This window comes from Corvus moneduloides, chromosome 2 (assembly GCF_009650955.1).
Source record: "Corvus moneduloides isolate bCorMon1 chromosome 2, bCorMon1.pri, whole genome shotgun sequence".
Lineage (NCBI taxonomy): Eukaryota > Metazoa > Chordata > Aves > Passeriformes > Corvidae > Corvus > Corvus moneduloides.
Genome location: NC_045477.1, coordinates 103,558,514 through 103,581,580, shown reverse-complemented (window position 1 = coordinate 103,581,580; position 23,067 = coordinate 103,558,514). Strand labels below are relative to the sequence as shown.

The window sequence follows — 23,067 nt, the reverse complement described above, 5'->3', positions numbered from 1 at the left end:
ATTCCTAAAGCTGCAAATCCCCAAAAGAAACTATGAAATAAATATAAATAATAAATACTATGAAGTAAATATTTATAAAACAGATAGGCTTACTAGGATCCAGTTTTTCTCTTTGAATGGGAAATTATCAGTCCTAATCTCAATAAACAGCCCAGGCTAAGATGTTACGTTCTATTACACATTAAGCTTCTGAAGTCCTATACTTCACGGCCTGCATCTGTGACAGAATTAGAATTTCACAAGCCTCCTGAAATGCCAGCAGCACTCGTCTGAGGTAGAAAATTTCTTTTGTGCAGTAGTTACATTTTTTCAGGTTTATGGATCTTTCCCCTGGATTCCTAAACAAGTTTGCCACATAACAAGACTAAAGCTACATTGTATGATAAAATTAACTTCCTTCATTTCTGTACAACCAATTAAAAAAACACTATAGTAACTCAAGAACAGTCCCAGACAAATGCAGAGAATATATTATTCCCTCACTGGGGAATGCCCAACTGCCTAGAGGAGACTTCAAAGGCTCCCAAGACTCTGAGGAGGAGGGAAAGGAATTCTGTGGCTGGCAACCGCCAAGGTTTTTAAGCAATGGTTGGACAACAGCCAAGAGCAGCTTAGTAAGGGTGTCAACAAAGTACTGAATTTACAGAACAAGATGGAGATCAGGGTTGGAAGCACCATTGAGATTTACAGAAGATTCTTCTGTTCCTGGTTTGTTTTTTTTTTTTTTATATAAATGGAAAGCTATTGCCTAGAAATCTTTTTCTTGCTTCCTAGGTAAACAAACATAGCAAAAGACTTAGAAAAAAAATCAGATGTATTGCTGTTTTCTTTTAGAAGGTGCAAGGGCAAAAAGCTTGAGAGAGTGCACAAAGCATGAGAGGTCCCTGGTAAGCGTAAGCGTAGAAATACTCTCTTTGAATTATCCCTTGCATTTTCTCGCAGTATTTCTTGACACCGAAGCACTTCTAACTGTTTTGTCAATTAACACAGAACTTCTCTGTTGCATAAAGGATTTAACCCAGTCAGCCACAAAAGGCAGTCCAAATGTTTTCTCCTGAAGCTGCCATTCCAAGTGGTTTAGACATACTCATTTCAGAAAAACATTTCTTCAGCTCCTACACCATCTCTGCCACTTGCCTGACACCATTTCACAATGCACATGATTGTCTACTCATTAGTTCTCACTTCTACAAAGGAAGTTAATGCAGTCTTGATTGGTACCTTTGTTGTCCACAGTTTAAAAACTGGATCAAGTATCCTACTAATTTTTGAATAATAATTATCCAGCTATATCATCAACTCTGTCTTCCCTCTTACTATAAATCTTGCTGGTATTTGAAAGCACTGTATTAGCCTAAGGGTGACAAACCCATTTTACTGTGATGGTTGAATTACCACTTAGGATAATATCTGTGGGCTGCAAGTAATTAGTTATCATGAAAGAGACTAATTTTGCAACCTTGTTAATTGCTGAATGATTCCTTTTATTCAGTTCAGCACTGTCCCCATGAAGCTTCTATCCCTCTGTTCATACATTAACTTTATTTCATATCTAATATGATTAGCTTTACTTTTCCAGACCTATTAATATTCATCTTTTCTTTCTGTCTACCCACTGATCATTTGGGAACTCAACTGCTCTTTGCAAAAACTCTCTTGTATAATTTTTGCTCTCAATTGCACAGAAAAAAACGCAAGCCAGATCTGACATGCCTACAATGATTAATATCCCTTCTGTAAGTTCAAACTTGAAGTCTGTGGTAAAGCTGCTAATAACACAATTCAAAAAGCAAAGGGAGCCTTTTTTTTTTGCGTGTGATGATGGTTGCTATTCCTATCACAGAGGCCTATCAGTAGCTTTTTTAAGTCACAGCACTGCAGTAGGAGCTCATGTTCTACTCCTTTTCTGTAGGGACTCTTAAAACCACCTGCAAATTTAAAAAAAAAAATTTAAAAGAGTTGGCAATATCCTCTTTTTTTTTTTTTTTAAATATATGCATTCACACACATACTTTGGTGCAAGTGCACTCCATTACTGTACTCCAATGTAATCCTCACTTTTTATTAAATTTCAACATTACTGAAGTTACCATGACAGCAATCCTTAAACTAATACTTTTTTTAAACAGAGTTATTGTAAGAATTACCTAACGGTCTGTACTTACTGCCTTTGAATATTTTGTCTATCATTGTGATTAATGTATTAAAAGCTGTTTAAAGTTTATCATTTAGTTAATGATCTTTGTTACATTTCACAACAAATAAGTACCTGTGTAGGTCAAACAATACCATGGGAACATTTATTATTCTGTTGTTTGGGTTTTTTAAAGCAAGTAATTGTGAAACCACAACACACAAGTAATTCCAGTGACAGCTGGAAGCCCAAAATTATTTCTACACTTTCATTTTTTAATTGACTAGATTTCAAGTAGATAGTATTGAGGTTGGTTTTTCAGATTATACTATTTACCATTGCTGTGATAGCCCATATAACTACTTTTTTCTTTTCTTAGCCCCCACCAACTGCCAATTCCCACAATACTGAAAGCATTCACTCAATGGCGATAAGAGGCTTAATGATAGCACAACAGTAATAGCAGCAGCAGTACAAAGCTATAAAGATAAGACATTTTTTTAAAAGTAGAACTGGCAAATGTGCCACAGTGATGATACAAAGCTCAGCAACAGTCCAAAAGAGCAAGCATTCAAAATTAGTTTCCAAAAGGGATATCTGTTATCTTTTTGACAGCATTTTGTACTGTATTAAAGCATAAAACATGCACTGCTTAAGCAAGAATGAAAGTACTGTATTTCATAATGCTTCTGATTAAAAATCAGCACATTTCTCTCAGAATGCACTATGGTTTTCAATAAAGAAGAGTGAACTATACATGACTGGAAAAATAGGAAATATAAGAGTGTAAAACAAAAATATTTCTGACATATGACAAAAAGCAGAAACAAAATTACTAATACTTCACAGTATGACCAAGCAAACCAAAATATTTGTATACACTATAACTCAATCATAGGTTGTAAAATTCTTTACAAATTGAATGTTTTACAATTATGCCCCCATATGAAAGATAAGGAAGCATATTCTGCGAGAAATTACTTGCATACATTTTCTCACTGTAGCATGAGGTGTTATCAATGGTATTGGAAGCAAAGCTAATGCCTAGAGTTAACCCCAGCTTCCTCAAAACAAGCATACATCTACTCACGATTTATGTGGTCCATATAATAAACTCCAATCTGTTGATCGTAAACAGTTTCCCATCCTAAAGGAAGCTCATCACCAACACAGTCAGCAAACGTCAATGGCTTTGTAATCCTGTAAAAATAAAAACAACACAAATAAATACAAAAGGTGCAGAGTTTACAATGCAATGAATGTTATTACATATTTTGAAGATACCTTTGCCAGGTGATCAAAAACTAGTTACACTACTTAGGAATGTGCTGATAATTACAAACATACAGTTTCAAAATAAATTTTCATTTAAATATGCTGACAGATACTCCCCAAGCAGGTAAGACAAGCTTCTCCCCTCTGGTTTCTATGTATAACAATTTAATTATAATGGCATGCAGTCCTGCCAGTTCTTCTCCCATACTGCAAAGAACACAAATGTGAAGCTGGTGTACACCACTGCTGAAACTACTAGAAGCTTCATAGGTTTTAACTTATTTTGGGTGACAAATTGCTTGTCTTTAAAAAAATAACTTAGAATTCAAGACAGCACTATATAACAGACTTCCTCTTTTCAATTATACATTTCCAAATATTAATGATACTCTCTTGGTCCAGACATATCCAAATTACTTCCTCTCCCTCAAAAAGAAGAGAGACAAACAAATGTCTCTGAAAAATTCTGAAGCAATTAGAGCAGAAATAGTAATTAATAAGTAACAGCATTACTATCTAGCAGCTTAACATATCACAACCCTTGCTATGCAAAGATAGATCAGTGGGTAATAGAAAACTGAAACAGCCATGTCAGTGTTGACAGGAACATTGAAAGGACTGGGTTCCATATTATACAGAAAGACTCTAAACCAACACTGCTCTAGAACAGCAAGGTATATAAAAAACTAGAAAGAATAAATTATATAAATATAAAAGCCCTTACACTCAGTCTAATCATGTCTATTACCCGAATATTCATTTTAATCTTTACTTAACCCCTAGGATAACGTTTTCCTCTAAAAGCTGTCACAAAGTTAAATTACTGAAAAGCTACTAATAAAGTAATTTCAATTATACATGGGATATAGACACAATACCTTCCTCACATATTTGTTGCAGCATTTATAATACCTAGAACAATGACAACTTTGCAAACATAAAATACATACTGTAATTTAGGGACTGACTTAAATTGAGCATAATCTATAGCATAATACTGTTTGTTTAAATTCCGTTTGTATGTTATAATACCCAATTAAGGTTTTCTGACACCAGATTTGGACTATGCTTACAAATACAATAAGGAATGGAGAGATCATTAGGATTCATAATTCACTTCATCTGATAACACCTGTATAAAACAGTAGCTTTGTCTGAACTAAAGTATGTCTGTCTTTGAACTTGGAAGTCCTTTCCCACCCCAAAATAAAACCAAGCAGACAATCCAATGGTAAAGACTTCAAATCATGGAAATACTACTACAGCTACATTCTAGCTAGTCCAATGGTGCAGTAAGCACACCATTCAACCCCCAACAAACAGCAAAAAACTTTGCACACGGCAAACAGAAAAACCACATTTACCTGCCTCCTGAAACTATTTTAGTATTCTTGAGATTAGTGTTCAAAATGAACTGTAGTAGAATAAAAAAAAAAAATATCCTTGCACCATTCAACCCCCAACAAACAGCAAAAAACTTTGCACACAGCCAACAGAAAACCCGCATTTACCTTCCTCCTGAAACTATTTTAGTATTCTTGAGATTAGTGTTCAAAATGAACTGTAGTAGAATAAAAAAAAAATACCCTTACTAGTTTCAATGTAATGTTTCAACAGCTCTGCACAACAGTAGAAAGATCAAGCTATTCAGGTCAAATAATAGCTTGATCCTATTTGGTGGATTCTCCAACACTTACAAACAATTTAATAAGATGAAGATGTATGTAAACTTGTGCACCACTATTTAAAGATTTTCCATTACTGACAAATATGTAGTTTACATCATGTAATCGTGCAAATCTAAAGATGCTGTATTCAAGAAAGATGTTACTAGTAACTGACATATGCACTCTCACTAATTCATCTAGCAGTCAGGCAGACCAGATATTGCCAAACTACTCCTGATCTCCCTGGAATTCAGTCAAATATTAAACATACAACGTGTGGTGTTTTTTCTTAAACTCCCATGGTCTTGTTCTGAAGACATCATGTTTACAATTTCTCAAAGTAGTCTAGACATCAGTTCCTAAATTACCACACTATAGACAGGATTTTCTTTGGAATGAGTTATGAGACTTGCTTGCCTGTTACACAAACATACCCTCACCCTTTATTCATAAATAAAACCTGCACATGATACTCTAACCTTTCACACTACAAAAACTTTAATTCAATGCTCTCTGTGATCCCGCCAGGACTCAGACCTGCAGGATGTTCAGTTTTTGGAAAAGGGAGACAAGAAAACCAACGCATCTGGTCTAACTAGTTTTCATTACAGTGTTGTAAAAGCATGTGTGAACAGTTTAATTAATGGTTTTGAAGGAAAACTTGTAGCAAAAAAATCCCAACACATAAAAAGCTGTCTACCAGATATTTAGACCATTATTAAGTTGATGTTGCTCATTTTAAACTACAATCAAAGTTGCTCCAAATTGGATTCCCTTCAAAGCATAATGTCACATTGACTCTCAATTCAGTCACATTTATTATACCTATGTAGTTGGACCTTCAGCCAAAGACACAAAACTAAGAATTGGAAGTTTCTGCCTGTGCTTTGCACTGCTTTGACTAAGTGAACTGAAAAAATACCCTTCTGGTTTAACCAGCACAACTCTGAGGACAAGATTACTTTCTTGGCAGTTAAGGAAACTGTTAGGGTTTTTCAGAGTAACAAAGACAAAATGGAACATATGCAGATATCTACACTGGAGGTCAGCCACAAATTACAGCAGTTAACTGCTGAAATTAAGTATCTTCTGGAAACACTGCTTACCTTCTGGGTTTGTTTCTAATTAGCTTAAGTTCTATAAAATAGAACAGATCTTTTCTACTTGTTTACAAAGAATTGTACAAGGTACATCTGTTAGAACATTTCAAAGTATTGAAATAAAGACAAAAAAACTTTTCAAAGCATTATCAAGACAAAGACACAACAAAAATGCGGCCATCTTTAATTAAACAAAAACCAGGGCTGTCCCAAACTATGCTATTCACAGTAAAGACAAACTAGGGCATTTATCTGTGATCGCAGTAGTAAACAATAATAAATTCACCCAAGATCACCTTCTGTTTCCCCCAACACAACTGGCAGACTCTAACAAGAAGGTTCTGAACTTTCAGCTGAAGATGAAAATCCTCTGGGACCAGTTTACAGCATTAATTCTTTGCGGCCACTGGACCTACAGGCCAGGTGCAAGTAACAATTCTCCATGGGGGCGTATTCTGCACAGATCGAAAAACCAACCTTAACTTCAGATTAACTGACTTTATACTTTCCAAAAGTAATGATGCTCTTCAGTCCTTAGGCACCCAATCTTTTGTGACTCTGAAACCCTCCAGAAGCAAATACAGAATCACATAAGAAAGCTTCCATAATCCAAATCCAGTCTTATCAAGCCAAGAGAAAAATCTTTGAGCAATGTCATGCACCTCAGATCTGTAACTTCTAACTCTGCCCAAATTTTATGTTTTCATTAAGAAGAAACAGAAGTCTGGTAACTGCACACAATCGAACACCACATCTGAAAACCCAAGTTTTATTCACATTTTCTCTGCATTAATTACCAAGCTAAGCAGTTAGAATACGGAAATTAAACTGTAAAATAAAACCAAACAAGCGATTAAGTTTTTTCTCCTCCTTGCATACTTATTTCATATCTTTAACCACTATGATACAAAGAAGGATTCCAGAACACATTAGTACAGCCTTCTGAATATGCAGCAGCAAAACAAGTATTTCTTGAATGCATTAGTTCATGGCAGGGACTGGATGGGAAGAAGACAAACCATTAAAAGACAATACATTCCATTTTAGAGAAATTATTTCAAAAGGGCTTTCAGCTTTAGAAACATTGTTAACAGCATCTAACTTAAACCCTCCCCTTCCACCCCCCCCCCCCCCCCCAAAAAAAAAAAACCCCACAGAAACCCTCAACCTTTAAACAATAGAAGAAATGCTTCTGGGTCCAAAAAAGAGTTGTACTTCACATCTCCAAAGCACAGTCTGACGGATAGAGTAGGGCAGCTTCATTGTCATACACCTTCAAAACCAAAAGCAGATCACTAAAAACACAAGGCTTTGGAAAATATTGGATAAGATCCTCAGTCTTCCCGGCCCTGATGCCACATTAGAGGGCCCTGGCTGCTTGAAATCCCTAGGTCTAATTGAGTAAAACTTCCCCTGGGAGGAACTAAATAAAGACAAACAGAGCCTGTTTTTCCAAGATCTTGAACAGGAAATCGGAAAGGTGTTCCAAAGTAGAAACACTGTTGTAAACTAGGTGCCCTCCTTTAAACAATGCCTAGACACCTAAATTACACACAGGGTACCCCACCTTTCAAAGTGGGCCTGGATTAAGAGGAAAGCACTAACCATGAGGGCTAATTATAAAAAAGAACCACCAAGTTCTGAACAAAAGTCACTGTCTGTAGGAGACAGAGAGAAGGATGCAAGAATAGAAGCTATCAACAGTGCTTTTAATTTTGTTCCTGATTTTGGTCAGGTCCAATGGCAGCAAAAAATATCTAATAAAATTTGATACACCTCCACAGACAACTAGGAGAAAAATTTCCTCAAACATGATCTCAGTCTGAATTGTCATCTAAGGGGATAGATAGTTCTGCCTGACAAATGTGGATACAGAAACTGTGTTACTAATTTATTAGGAAACTGCAAAAATTCACATTAGAGATCTAAAGAACATCATGCAATTTAAAAATTAGTAATAGAATAACTAGAAAAGACTTAGCAATCTGGTAAATCTACAATAGTTTATCCAAGGAAAGTATTATGCCAAGTATATTACTGAAGTGTCACAAGGAAATAAAGAGAAAAGGCAAAATGAGAAATCAGACACACACTTTAAAGCTTTCAGTGTTTTTTCTTAGCTCCTTTAAAACATGAATTTAAGTTACAGACATTGTTATAAAGCTCAATTAACCCTCTTTTCTTGTACCATGGCTCTTATTCCTTCCAACTGCACAGAGTAGAGGAAAAAAAAAAACCAAAAAAAAAGCCCCAACAAAACACACCCAAACAAACCAAACCAAGAAATTGAGAAGGAAGGGAAGATCATTTTTTTGTTGTTTCACAACACTGGTAAGAAGAGCTGCTTACACCAGGGGGAGAATGGGAGGATTGTTATTATATTGTTTTTAAAAGTCACACTGCAGTCCAGGAGGCATTTCTTTGACATCTTTCGCCACACAGCTCTGGCCTGGGCAGCAAGACTGTCTCTGTGAGACATAGAGGGGTGTGTAGCCACCCAGCTGTGCCACGACTCTGAGCAGGCTGCCCTTCCCAACAGCCACTACCCCGAAGCAGGGCAGGGACACGGCAGGCACACGGCAGGCACACTCTGCCCAGCTGCTGAAGGAAAGCGCTTCCTCCACAGCGCAGAAACAGGCAGACCCATGCAGCCTCACTCCAGGGCAGCACATGCCAGTCAGTCACGGGCTGTTCTGTTCACAGTAAATGCCACCATGTACTCCAGATCCCCAGTTACAGCACTCTGGAGTACACCATGGTTTTCCTCCTCATCTGTCCTCCATCCACTCAGCTCTCTGCAAGCAGCCAAGTCATAAAAATGAACTGAATTTTGAAATAAAGTTTGGCAAATTACATACCAACCGCTTAGTCAAAAGTACAACAAAGTTCACCAAACTATACGTATCTTTTCAAGATACAAGGTTTTTTTAACCTTTTTCTTAATCCAAATTATATATCTTCATTTTACTACGTAATTTAACCTCAGACTCTGAATGACTTACTGAACATCTACTCGATTCTTCATTAAAGTAAATCCACAATACAGATGGCCAGACTGAAACTTACACAAATGAAATTCTGTGCTCAGGACAAAGATCTTAAAAAGTGTTCAGAGTCATTGCTGGGATATATTTCCCTTGGAAAAAAAAATTGCACCCTACAGCAAGGAAATAACAGCACCAACTCTTCTAAAGGTCACTTGAAATTCAGTCTTTTTAAGATCACACCGTATTTGCATCTTTTATGTTGTTATTATTATTATATTTCGTTATTTTCTCTTTTTTTCTCAACAGCAAATAAACTGAAGACAGTGCTAATACTCTCCGATCAGTGTGTTTGCTTCAATTTACAGTAACACAAGCCAACACAGCATACATCAATGAGCAGAACTGAAGGCACAGGATGGCATTAGCCAGCCATTTGTACAGTAATAAATCAACATCTTGAAGTGTGAGGAAAATGTGTGATCACTATCAGACCATATTTTTAATTTAAACACTGAACAGTTAGATTTTGTGATGCAAAATATATGTAAAGCTACACAGCTAAGAGAAAACCTATTTGTTGACTTACAAGAAGTAATAGCAGTCTACATGGTCTATAAACATCTCTAAGAAATGTACCCAAGGACACCCTCTTACCTTTCACTGTTCTAGAAACAATAAACATTTACTAACAAGCAACAATAGACAAATAACATACTTTTGTTTTTACCGTTTATCATAATCCCCAAAACCAAAACAGCTGAAAAATACTGGCTTAGTATGTTGAAACATAAAATCCTATGTCCAATTGTAGCTCTCGCATAACTTGTCTGGCTGCTCAAGAACTGTTGAAACAGTTCCCCACAAGCAGCCAAGTCTTCCAGCAGCTACCCATTTCTTACCAGCAGCTATGATCCGTAACCAAATTCAGAACACAAATATTATGGGAAATTCTTGCTGAAAATATACCCACATTTCATGTACACATGAAATTTCATGAAAATGCCTGCCTCAAAAATCACAGCCAAGTTAAAAATCAGTGCTTTTAAGAGAACTATCTTTGTTTCTGCAACTTACTGTGTTTTTTACAGAGGATAAACAGTAAAAAAATGGGCAGAGGGGTTAAGTGGGACTGTCCATGAATGCTTTAAAATTTATTTAGTTTGTGTATGCATAGATAGCCCAAAGTGACCAGCAACTGTACAAAGCCACCAGCTAAAACCTAAGACAAGCAGTGGGGCAAAGACAAGTGCTGGAGGGACTGGCTGAAGAAAAGAAGACTGGATGGCGGATGACTCGATATCTAGAGCAGAAAATAGACAAAATTATATACGGCAGCTGGGAATAAACTGTAAGCGGAAAACAGCAGGGATATGTGGCAGGTAAGACAGTTAAGGAGAAGGGATTTGGAAACTACAGTTTCTCATTTCAAATTGCACCTTCAAACTGATTCCAAAACTGATTTCAAATTGCACCTTCGTATTGAATATGCTCTTTGCTAGAAAGAGTAACATGCAAAATATTTACAACTTTTCTATTGCCAATGCGACTCAAAAGTCTCTAAATATTTACAAGATCTTCTCAAGGACTTCCGTAATGCGTGAGACTCCAAAAAAGAATACCTAAAACCAAATGAATAAGAATCAAAAGCCTAAACTAAACAATAAAGAAAATTTAACAGAGAATTTCAAAATTTGAGAAGCAAGCTGAATTCTTCCACTTGTGTAAGAAGCCTAACATGACACTATACGTGTCCAGACACAGGACAGCTTTAGAGTGAGCAAGTATGCAGTGCTCTAGTTTCACTGATTCTGAATCAACATTTATAACTTTTAACCAACATCCATTCATAGAAGCATTTTCCAACTACATATGATTGATAATCAAGGTCCTAGTTAGTAGAGGCCATGCATGTAGTTATCCATTTATTTCTTCCATCCTGCGAACTACAACTCTGCAACCTTCTACTGGATGCAAGCAAGTCATCCAGCTGCCAGATTTCTACATCCTCAGAATATACTAAAACCCATTTCTGTGTTCAGTTCTGTCTAACAACAGAACTGTGCTTGACAGTTGTGGAAAATACTCACAGCTTTTTACCGGCTAGCTCGTAGTTCAATGCTTTAGAAAGCCACAGGAAGCCTAGAGAGGTAGCACGGGCAAACCACCATTTCAGCAGCTCTGAAAGCGGCAAATGGTAGCTGCAAAGCTGATACCACCAGTAGAAGCAAAGAGGGAGAAACATAGCCTTTGGTTGCCAATTCCTGCAATTAGAAACTTTCAGAGACAGAGGCAGATGTTCACAGAAGGGATCCAAGGCAAAAAGGACAGGCCCCCTCTCGGGCCCTTCTGTTTTTCGGAGAAGGGGAAAGGGGAGGACTGGGGGCGGACCCGGGGTGACCGGCCAATCAGACACTGCTGAAGAGTTTGAGTTACATTTGGTTTTGCCCACGCTTGGAACAAAGGAGTTCAGAGCACATGGCAGAGGCAAATCCTGGCTTGTTTGACCAGGGAGGGGGAAGGGCAACCTCGGAGCAGGCAGCAACAAGTTGTAACCTCAGTTTTGCAAAGACTCCTCTGGTTTAAGAATATAAATTTCCGGCTAGCTTATTTGACCACGATCCTGCCCACCAGTTAACTAAAGCACTGTAGAAGAGTCAGTGGGAGAGGCGGTGCGTGCTTCACCCTTACACAGAGGAGTGTATATGTGCTTGTGTGTAAGTGTATGCCTATACACAAAAAATTGTTCACCTCTGATTGCTGGTCACAACTTCTGTACGCAACTATCAGATGAGGAGGAAACACCTGCACTTTCCTAATGGAAGTCACCCAAGCAAGGGTGAAAAAGTGCATCTGGCAAGATCTTACCAGCAAGTTCTTTGTAATAAGCATTTTGCACATGAACGAGAATCATGGGAGGAATTCAGAGCAGGGAAAAAACACAGCAGACAGGAAAACAGTCCCCAGCAGACAAGGAGGAACAAAAACGGGACATAAAACTCCAAATTCAAGTCCGTGAAGCTCCATGTGTTAAAAAAGGAGGCACAAAAAGAAGCTTTACATCTCAGTAAAAAGTAAAATGGTCTTAAAAGCTGCAAGACATTATGACGCAGTCGAATACTTCCTGAGGACTCTTGCATGATCACTTGAAGTTCATATCAAAAAAGATTAGAACATCCTCACTATTACATTGCCTCTTTCACTTCCAGTTTATTAAAATGTGTTGGCTATCACTGCTCACTAGAGCAGCAGAGACGCAAAAGTGTAAAGTTCTTCGGAAGTGTCTGCCCATCTACTACATTCTCTTGCTAACCTCAGATGTCCTACACTCAGAAAGATTATGCCAGCCTTAACTATCTTGTTACCTTTAAGCCTGACCTTGCTAGACTAAACTTTTCTTCAAAATTTTAAAGTCTATGTGACTATTCCAAACATTATAGCAGAGATTTTTCTACAACTTTCTAACAGCCAAATGGTAACATTACAATGGTAATTCAAGTTTCTGTAGGTTTGTACTGGTTATCTCTTCACCACTGAAGGTATTCCCCTCCCTTAAATTTATCATTCTTCTTTACCAATTATCCAGATTGGAAATAACTAAATATATATGTGTGTGTGCGCATATACATATATGTACACACATACACACACGCAAGTGATTTGTCTACACAATTTATTGATTAGTCTAAATACCATGCAAATGACAAATGACTGGAGCTTAACTTAGACATTCTTCAATAAAGAAAGCACTGTGAAACACTTTAAACCACTTTAGACAGATCTCAGCAAAACAGAGAATCTGACATTAACTGGTAGTCTTTGGGCTGACTAGAAGGCAAGTAGCTGAAGATGCATAAAGGTTAACATTAGCATCTTGAAATATATATGGAACTACATCCCAATGGATGTAGGACTGGAAGGGATACAAGCAAGTTCGCAGACAATACAAAACTGGGAGGAGCTGCTGACTCCCTCAAAGACAGGGAGGCCCTGCAGAGAGACCTCGACAAATTAGGAGAGATGGGCAATCACCAACTGCATGAAGTTCAACAAGGGAAAGTGCCAGATTCTGCACCTAGGATGGGGCAACCCTGGATGTACAGACTGGGGAATGAGAGGTTGGAAAGCAGTGCCCGGAATGGGACCTGGGGGTCCTGGTCAATGGAAAGTTGAACATCAGTCAGCAGTGCCCCGGCAGCCAGGAGGGCCAAGCGTGCGCTGGGGGGCATCAGGCACAGCAGCACCAGCCGGACAAGGGAGGGGATTGTCCTGCTCTGCACTGAGCCAGCCTCACCTCGAGTGCTGGGGGCACTTTTGGACACTGCAATGTAAGAAAGACATTAGCGAGAATCTAAAGGAGGGCAACATAGATGGTGAAGGGCCTGGAGGAAGCCATATGAGAAGCAGCTGAGGGCACTTGTTCTGTTCAGCCTGGAGCAGAGGAGACAGAGGGGAGGCCTCATTGCAGTCTACAGCTTCATCATGAGGGGAAGAGGAGGGGCGGGCATTGATCTCTTCTTTGTGATGATCAGTGACGGGGCCCAAGGGAATGGCCTGAAGTTGTATCAGGAGAGGTTTAGGTTGGATATTAGGAAAAGGTTCTTCACCTAGAGGGTTTGGGCGCTGGAACAGGCTCCTCAGGGAAGTGGTCACAGCACAAAGCCTGACAGAGTTCAAGAAGCATTTGGACAATGCACTTGGGCACATGGTGTGACTCTTAGGGATGGTTCTGTGCAAGGCCAAGAGCTGGACTCTATGATCCTTGTGGGTCCCTTCCAACTCAGCATATTCCACGATTCTGTGAAAATCCCTCTCATACACTAAGAAGGTCCATCATTCTAGAAAACATGCCAACAACAGCTAAAGGGATTTTTTGTTTCTGTACTCTAAGAGAAACAGTGTTTTAGAAAAGGCTATAGCTAACGTTCCCCTACATATAAATTGAAGTTTAATGACACTAGAGACAGACATCTGTCATGCCTATATAGACAAACAAGCCTAGCACTATCATCAGTGAAAATTTAGCTCATCTGATGTTTTAAAATATTTTAAGCCCCAATCCTCCAAAAACTTACTATATTTGGAGTACATTCAATTAAATTTTACTGAAATTATTTTCATGAAACTATTTTCACCAATAAGTATTATTCAATTATATTAATAAAAAAGAGAACACGTGTTAAAAGTTACCAGAAACCATTTCTAGAGAAATTAAGCAGAAACTGACAAACAATGGGAGGAAAAAGTAAATGCAACTGGACTGAGTATAAAAAAAAGAGTTGAAAAAATACATATTCAAGAGACCATTCTTTTCAAGTCTTGGAACAAAGTGATGTGTAGATAAGTGCCAAAAGAATACGCATACCATGACTTCACATACATCCTATTCAAAACAAATTGTGAGGTAAAACAGTAAACAAAGGCCTCACACCCAGAAAAGTCTACAATGCCAGCTAATATTAGAAATTCAAGACAAGGGTTTCTCATTTAATCTTTCAAAAGAGCTTTTCTTCTCTTCTTCTTCCAACACACTTGAAAACGTGTTTATACTCATCCTGCATTTTTCCTAAAAGTACCACATATGGCATTTCTCAAACATGTTCAATTATCACATTCCTGGAAATTTTATGGACTCTTTTGTACCATTTCTATGTAATGTCTTCTAACATGCTACTAAGCTGTCACGCACGGACTTCGCCTGTAAAACAGAGAAATTTTGCCTTGTAAAAGGCCACAGCTCTGGCTCCAAAGCCCTCTCAGTGGAGTGGGTGCCCATGGGCATGGAGGAAAACCTGCAACCAGAGAGGACGTTACACTGCACTCCAGCAGCCCCCTGCCCAAACTGCACTGCAGATCTGTAAGGAAGGCTTTCCAGACTGCTCCTCTTCTTAAATTTCTGAACTACATTAATAAAGCAATACTTTATGTGAGGGTGAAAGAGTGCAACTAATGTGACACGCACACTGCATCCAAAGGCACCGTTTCAATCACTTGCCTGAACAGTTACTAAGCTTGACTTAGCACTAAGCAACTGAAATGGAAGTATGCTGACAGGATCTTTGATGCTTTTGGTTTCAGAGTCCATTTCTTGCAAGCACTGATCTACAGCAGTCACCTCATTATTTAAGGCTTTTCCTCTCTTCCAGGAGTAACAGATCCTTAGTCAAGCATAAATGGATGCATGTTTCAGCTGCCTAGACGTGGTGATGGACAAGGTATTAGTGACTATTGTATACATCAGCATCCTCAATCTACCCATTTATTTCAAAGCTCCATATTTTAAGTGGTATTACAAAAACAGTTAATGACTACCTATAAGGTATTAAAAGTGGTCTAAAATCCATTAAAGAAAACTGTGCTTAAAATGCATCTTATTTTCCAAACTTATCAGGAGAGCTAACAGAAGAAATTTCATCTCCCTAAAATCTTTGCTGCTTTTATACCAATGGAGGACCAACCTCCCTGCAAAGTAAAATAATTTCTTTAAGCCAAATAACTGCCTAAGGTAAAAAGCAATGATTCTCCAATGATTTCCAGCCTTGCTACTTTTCCTTCTCCACAGCTCACTCTCTGCCTTTAAAATTACAGATATAGCTGTCAAATTATTTAGATTTTATGACATGTTAGTTTATATGATTTCTAAACTTTTGATTCTCAACATTCTCAATCTACCAGTCACAAACAGAAATTCATGTTATCTACATGCATATAATGTTAATATAGGTGTTGTGGAGAAGATTCTCTAAAACGTGCACTTAAACTCTTAGAAGTTCTTCCACACTCCAGGTTAACACCCTTGTCAGACAGCAATTTTCAAGCTTTTAGGAAAACTTAGCCCAGCCCCTGTTTTCCCAATATGCAATTATCCTACTATTATTATCATTCCCCAAATACACTTGCTTCCTACAGTCTTCCTTGATGCTGACCTTGCAAATTAACACAGTATATTCCCCAATTAATATTAGTAATTTAGTAATATAACCCAAAATCAGTTTTACAGATTTATGTTCATCTGAAATTTTTAAGAGGTTGAACTTATGAAGTTTGATGCTATTACTTCTTTGGCTGCCAGTAGTTGTACAATGTATTATACTTAAGCTTCCAGTTAGACTAACAAAGTAGTTCCAAATAAGTAATATGAGGAATCACTCATAACTTCACCATCATGCTTTTACATATATACAAGAATAAAAAATACTTTGGGAAAAAATTCTAGAGAAATCCAGATAAATAATATACTTCTAATGAATTATAAGAATGCAGTATGAAAAAAAAGTCTTAGAAGAATCTGCTCAAACTCAATATAAAAAACACTTCGAACTCTCACTAAAATAATTTTTGCCATAAGAAAATAAATCAAACCATAAAACAGCACAAGTAGTGTTGGGAGTTATATTACAGTAGAAAATTTCACAAACACCAGAAAATCAGACAGTAAAAACCAGTCAACAGGAGATAAAGCTCAGTTCTAGAAGACTGACTGTGCCATCAAACCTAAAGTGATCCTAATTTGAACATAACTGAACATCAACAAATACCTCTTCATTAAAACAGCAGTGGAAATCAGATTAAATTTATATTAAGATATTGAAGAGACTTCAACAGTAGATGGCCTCCTCTTCTTCCTCCCCATCTCCCATGATGGAGAAGGTTAAAAATAGAGGCTTCCGTTTCCTTAGATTATTTCGCTTTAAACTTTTCTAGAGCACTGAAATAGCTACTTTGCCAGCTTCCTACATTTGTGTTAGAAAAGGAGTGTTAAAAACACACATTTACAGCAACTCAGGAAGCTGACTTCTGTGGTTTGCATTATTATTATCACTCGTAAATGACAAGTCTCTCTAGAAGTGGTAGGTATCTCTTCCAAAGTTTCCTTTTGGATATTGCTCACCCAAAGGTCCCTTGCACCACAATAGGAACATATTTTGGGAATAAGCTGTACTGGCATATTTTTCTATATTTATGCATTCCTTTTCAGTTAGTAAATGCAGATATTTTCAGTGCACAGTGCTCAATCTCCATATCCAAAAGCAGCTCCAGTACTAGGACAGAAATCTTAAGAGCTGTAGAAAGACAGCTTCAGATCCTCCCCCCCCCCGCCCTGAGCCTTCGAGGCAGTCAGCCACAGACAGCCCCTAAATTCCACCATGGCAGCACACAGTGGTCTCAGTTGTCCAGGTCCATATTTTAAGGTTAGAAAGTCACTGTCATCATCTAATTCAAGTCCTGCATAATACAAGCCACAGAACTTCAGCTGGTAATCCTTGCATGTAGCCCAACCTCATGGGTGACCTAGAGCATATCTTCCATAGTGACAAGAGCAGTGTTTATAAACACTGAAAAGACGTACATAGCAGAATAAGCATCTGAATTCTTTATCTGGAAGCACTGCGTATCCACAAACAAGAAGTAGCAGGTATCTAAAGTCTGCTGCAATATGATGTTGTATCATCTGCACATTACTGTAATGCAATGCCACCCATTCATTAGGAAGTCTGATATGCTTCGTTAGGCATTTCCTCATTCGGAATTTTTTTTATTGCTTTTTATTCTGCTAGAGTAGAGTTGCCTTGGCTGAAGTTCTCCCTCCCAAGGGTGTGCCTCCTTCTCATCTCTTGTAAGAGCTCAATTAACACCGCTCTGCCAGTTGAAACAATGAAGCACAGGAAAAATGCTGTCCCGTCCCTCCCTGCCCCCCTGCTTTAATTCTTACAACAGTCTTCTAGATTATCTCAGCACTGCTAACCCCGGGACCCGAATTTTGTAGGTATCGTGCTATACCGGAGGAAAACCATTCAAGTTTGGTGAAGGTACAAGAGATTTGAAGAGGGGAATATTGTTGCACATGCTCATCATAACTGTGAAGTACAGAAGCTCGGGTCTTTTCAGATTTAATCTCCACTGAACACATGCCAGCTTCTCAGGACCTCTCTTGGCTACACAGCCACTCACTAAACTCCAGCGTTCCAGGACATCTGAGAGGATTGCTCCAGCTGCAAGGAGCAGCTCTAGAAACACAATTCCAGTACAGCCCTGCTCCTTCCAGGGAAAGAGACTAGGAAGTCAGTTTCTCCTTCCAGTCTCAATGCAGCCTCTGTTAGCACCTGAAAATCACGGAGGAAAAGAAAGAAGCAGGCAGCAGGGATACAAAAGAATAAAGAACATGGGAACCAGGTGCTGGAAGAAGAGGCAGTGGCAATCAGAAAGTAGTGAACGATCCAAGGAAGCACAGACAGAAGTAGGATAAGCACAAGGAGAAGAACTAACAGCAGAGCTCAAGCAGAAGGGACTGGCCAGCAGGACTGTGAACAGACCACAGCCTATCTGGCTGGATGGGGAAAGAAAGTAGCCTCTACGTCCCTCAGCTCTGAGACTGCACATGGCTCTGTTCTCCCCTGTGCTCTCCACTCCAACTATACCGTAAATCCCACCTGCGGTTTTGCATGAAAGCTCAATTAACAGTTTGGTACCATTAAGCTGGAGAGATCCCTGCTACCTTCCAGTGTGTCCCCCTCTGCTGCCATGACCTGCACAATCCCATCACTCCATAGCACAGCTACTTCTAACACTCATCTGACCATACAGTAAACTAAGTATGCTTCAACTCACCAGAACTTCAAAAAAAGTAATAGAGAAAGGGGAAAGTAGCAATTTGGGGGGGGTTCCCATGGGTACTGAATAGAGTTTATTTTGCTATCAGATGAGCAAAGAGGCAATGTAGAACAGGCACGAGGTGAATAATATCTACTATTCGTAGCAAACTACCAGCCTAACTTGCAGTATACTATGGGTACACTAAGCCTCACACAGGTTGGGAGGGGGAGAGGGAAGGAGAACCAAAAAACCCACCCAAACAAAATCAGAACAGCCACATAAAGAAAGTGTCACAACAATGACAATGCAGACATGAATTCTGGCATTTTACAGTGCTCGGTCTATGTTTGGCCATGCAATTTTAATAAACATGAAAAAAACACACGGATGCATCATAAAAGCATCTCTGGAAGAGAGCATTGAGGCACCAGGATCCATATGAGCCTTCTAAAGTTTGGAGCAAGAACACAGCCTATTTTAAAAGTTTCTGAGAAACTCAATTATACAGCAAATGAAAAACTAAAACCTCAAAAGCACCTTTGAATATCCACTTCTAGACAGTGGTACTGTAGCCCCCCAGAAGAATAATCCCCAATATGAATACTTCTTTCAGTGCTCATGAAAGGTTAAGACCTAACAACATAGGATATTGACACGGAGAACATGTTTGGGAATCAACTAATTATCTATCTATTAACATTGTTAAAAAAAAATACCACACAAACCCACACACCAGAGCTGCACAGGAAATAACTAGATATTCATGCAGGAAATTAACTGCTAAAGCACGTGAAATGATTGATTGACCAAGCAACCATTAAAGAAAAGTGTGCGAAGGAAACAAGTTACTGTGTTTTGAGTCATATCCTCAACCATATACTCACTAAAAACTATTTTTCCACAGTAACTGCAATTAAAATCTCTTCCCAGCTTCTCTTTTCTCATATAAGATCAAGTCTATCTTTGATACAGAAAGCACTCGCTCACATGCAACCACAGAAAAGCCACAAAGACATCAGAAATGCAGATTAAATGAACTGCAGAAAAAACTGAATTAGGAAAAGCAAAGCATCTGCATTTCCATGAGGCATGTCTGGTACTAAATAACAAGAAGGCTGGACAGATGCATTCAGAAGAGAAATGGGGTTTATATCTGACATATTAGAATTCTAAGTTCTAGCAGAAGGGACATATGTTTCCTTTACTTAAAATACAGAAAAATATCTACCCATGGAAATTATGCAAAATCTTGTCAGAGTAACTGTTCCCTGCATTTCACAGCCTTTTGTGTTACTAACAGAGGAAGCATATAAAGTTTTAGTTTCTTTAACTCCAATGCACCTATTTTCTTCAAAACTATTATTATGCAAGACCTAAACATCAATGGGGCCCTCCAAGTCTCTGAAGTGAGGATGGCAGGCAGAACTGTCCCCTAGACTCAGGAGATCATCAGCAAAATTTCAGACAGGTAACAAACTTTTCCCAACAATACTAGCTGTTTCCAGTTATTCAAAGATCTACTGATTCAATCTCTGAGTAGCCTGAAAGAGAAAAAAAATGCACAGTTTTCAGAAGTGTTGTAAGCCTGCTTGCTTAGCTGGGCTGATGAGCAATGCTTCAGGAGATCCAGTAAAAGGAGGGCATGAAGCAAACTGAACCACGACTGCTATTTCAGATGTGTGCTGAAAAATTTGTGACTCAAGTGTGTTTAACAGAGCAGGACTTCAAAACTTACCACTAGCTTCTCAAATTCTATTAGGAAACCTGAGTGAACTGAAAGGGAAACTATGGTACATGGGAAGGCAGGACAGCGTACAAGCCTGACAGGAAAATCCCAGAAAAACATGGTAATGACTCTTACATTCCCTTCTCCACACAATTTCATGTTCTGTCATTTCCAAAAACCTTTTACCATTATCTATTAAGCAAGAAGAAAGCCTCTCCAAAACAGCTGTGGAAAAGAAACCAGAGTACTCCCTCTTTCCTCCCCCATCCTGTACTTATGCCACAACTGAACAAATAATTTGAAGATATTTTCTCACCATTTCCTAGACTGCTGCTGCCAGGAAAGCCTGTCTTCTGCCATCACACTTCATCCAGCTTCCTTCTGCAGGTCTTACTTCCCCATAAATGAACCCAGATGCTTACATACATAGCCACTCTCTGCTCTTCCCAGCATGAAATCCTCAGGATTCTTATTCACAGGATTCGGTTTTCTGATTTCATACTGCCACAGCACAACAAGGAATTACTAAAGACGGAAGCTGTCAGAAGAGCAAAGGTCCATCCCTTCTCTACTCTTCATCACAGTTTAAAGACCTAAATTTTTAATGTCCTCAGGTTAACTTCTCTGACAATTTGCTCTCAAACTCTAATTAGAATACAATGAAGATATCACCGGTTAAATAATTATCATCATATTGCATTAAATCTATTCCTCCCCCATGCAATTAACAAGATGTTTCTAACAACCATTCAGCAGCATGGCTTTTCAGCCTATCCAGTCATCTTTATTCATTTTTCACAACAGCCTTCTGAGGCAAGGAACCTCACTGCCCAGCCCGTTAAACCCTGTTGCTGTGCTACATTTTAGTGGAAGCCTGAATTTTACAGATATGACTGGTCTGGGCCCCCTCCTACCCACTGGCCATATATTGAGCAATACATGTTACTCACAATGACTTAATGCTTCTGATTCCTGCAGAAATTAGTTTTACCGAGACAATTTTCCCTAACTCCTCTCAACAAAAAAGCAGCAATAAATACACCCATTTAAGATACCAGTCAAGTCTCAAGTGGAATGCTGATTTGGGCAAGAATACTGATCCCATCCGCTCCCCAAAAACCAAAGCCCAAACTCTCTAAAGAGAGCACCATGCAAGGCAACATATCAGCTAAGAAAGACACTCTGGACCACACCGCTTTCTGACGTGGCACTACAGCGATGCTGAGGGCAGACACCAATGCACATGTGCGCATTTCTTCTGACTGAATAATCTGTATTTCTCAAAATTCCAGCAAACACATAAAAGGGGCACTTCTCTTCTTTGTAGAAAATGAGTCCTGACCAGAAGCTGAGGACAGGATGACATTGCTGTTGCCATAATACAAATCCAGAATACTTAAAAGGATAATACATCATTTATTGACAACTGACCCAAAACAATTTCATAATGTAACAACTTATACAATCCAAGAACAGCATAAAAGTAAACAAAAAAAAAAGTTTATGGACTCTAATTGGTATTAAAAAGGAAAACTAATTACACAAATTCCATTTTTAATAGTAGCTTGTTCTAACACATGGTTTTATTTAATAGGTATTAAATAAGAATGGACAAGTTCTTCCAGCAACTTTTAGCATCCATCAAACATAAATGTTGAGAAGAAAAAAATAAATCATTGTTTTCAGAGATCCAACATAAAAACAAAATTCATTTCTTGCTTCTCTGAAAAGTAACCATGAAAATGAACTTGCCTTGCCCTCAGTAAACAGTTCATCCTCGTGTATTTTGTACAATTAAGCCCAGCACATTGTTCCATTGTTTTAAACCTACATTGCCTTGATCTTCCAATTTCCAAAACAAGAGAACTACAAAAGCATTCTCAAACACACCTTTTAGATCAGGCACGTGCTTTCCCATGCACACACATATTAATGGCACAGATTGCGCTGTTCCCCTGCCCATTGCAAGCTTCTGTAAGTGTAAATTTTGACTGTACACAATATACAGCTATCCAGACAATGACAAAAATGCTTTCTTAGTACTGTCTCCTTTTTCTTTCCTGTAAGCACATAAAGGCCTTCTCACAGTACTGGGAGCAGTCTGAGCCCTCCAGAGCCACAGCCAGCCTGTTCCACCAAAGGATGGCCAGCTTCAGCAGCATCTCTGTGAGCACCACGGCAGAGTCACTGTGCTGCATCACGGCACGTGTTCCTCCAGCTTCTTTCAGTGCGCAGGAGTGGGAAGATTTAACTTAGCCTTCCAAGTGATTGGATCATATTAGAAATATTCCTGAAGTCATGGCTTTATTTCAAAGATCTTTGCTTAAGATAACTTTATTATATACAAGATGCTGTATTACTGCAAATCAACAGGTAAGAACATTATCAATCCATTTAACACTGGTGATACATCCTATGATAATACAGATTTTATGCATAATTTATAAATACAACCCCAGAAGAAGTAACTAGAGCCTACAGCTTACACAAAAAGAACATTAACTGATTTCTGTAAAGAAAGTAACATTACAGTAAAGGTACTGTAAATTCACGTTAGAAATTATCTACCCCACACAAACACTTCTGC

At 38.5% G+C, this 23,067-nt stretch overlaps 1 protein-coding gene across 3 annotated transcripts in view; it reads right to left on the bottom strand.

Annotated features, from left to right (window-relative positions):
* WWC3 (WWC family member 3) overlaps positions 1-23,067 on the bottom strand; it is a 100,498-nt gene that overhangs the window by 59,177 nt on the left and 18,254 nt on the right. For all 3 annotated transcript variants that reach the window (XM_032100619.1, XM_032100620.1, XM_032100621.1), the window contains exon 2: positions 3,225-3,334. In XM_032100619.1, the coding sequence (XP_031956510.1) occupies positions 3,225-3,240 (16 nt within the window). In that variant the 5' untranslated portion in view covers positions 3,241-3,334. The remainder of the gene's footprint in view (positions 1-3,224; positions 3,335-23,067) is intronic.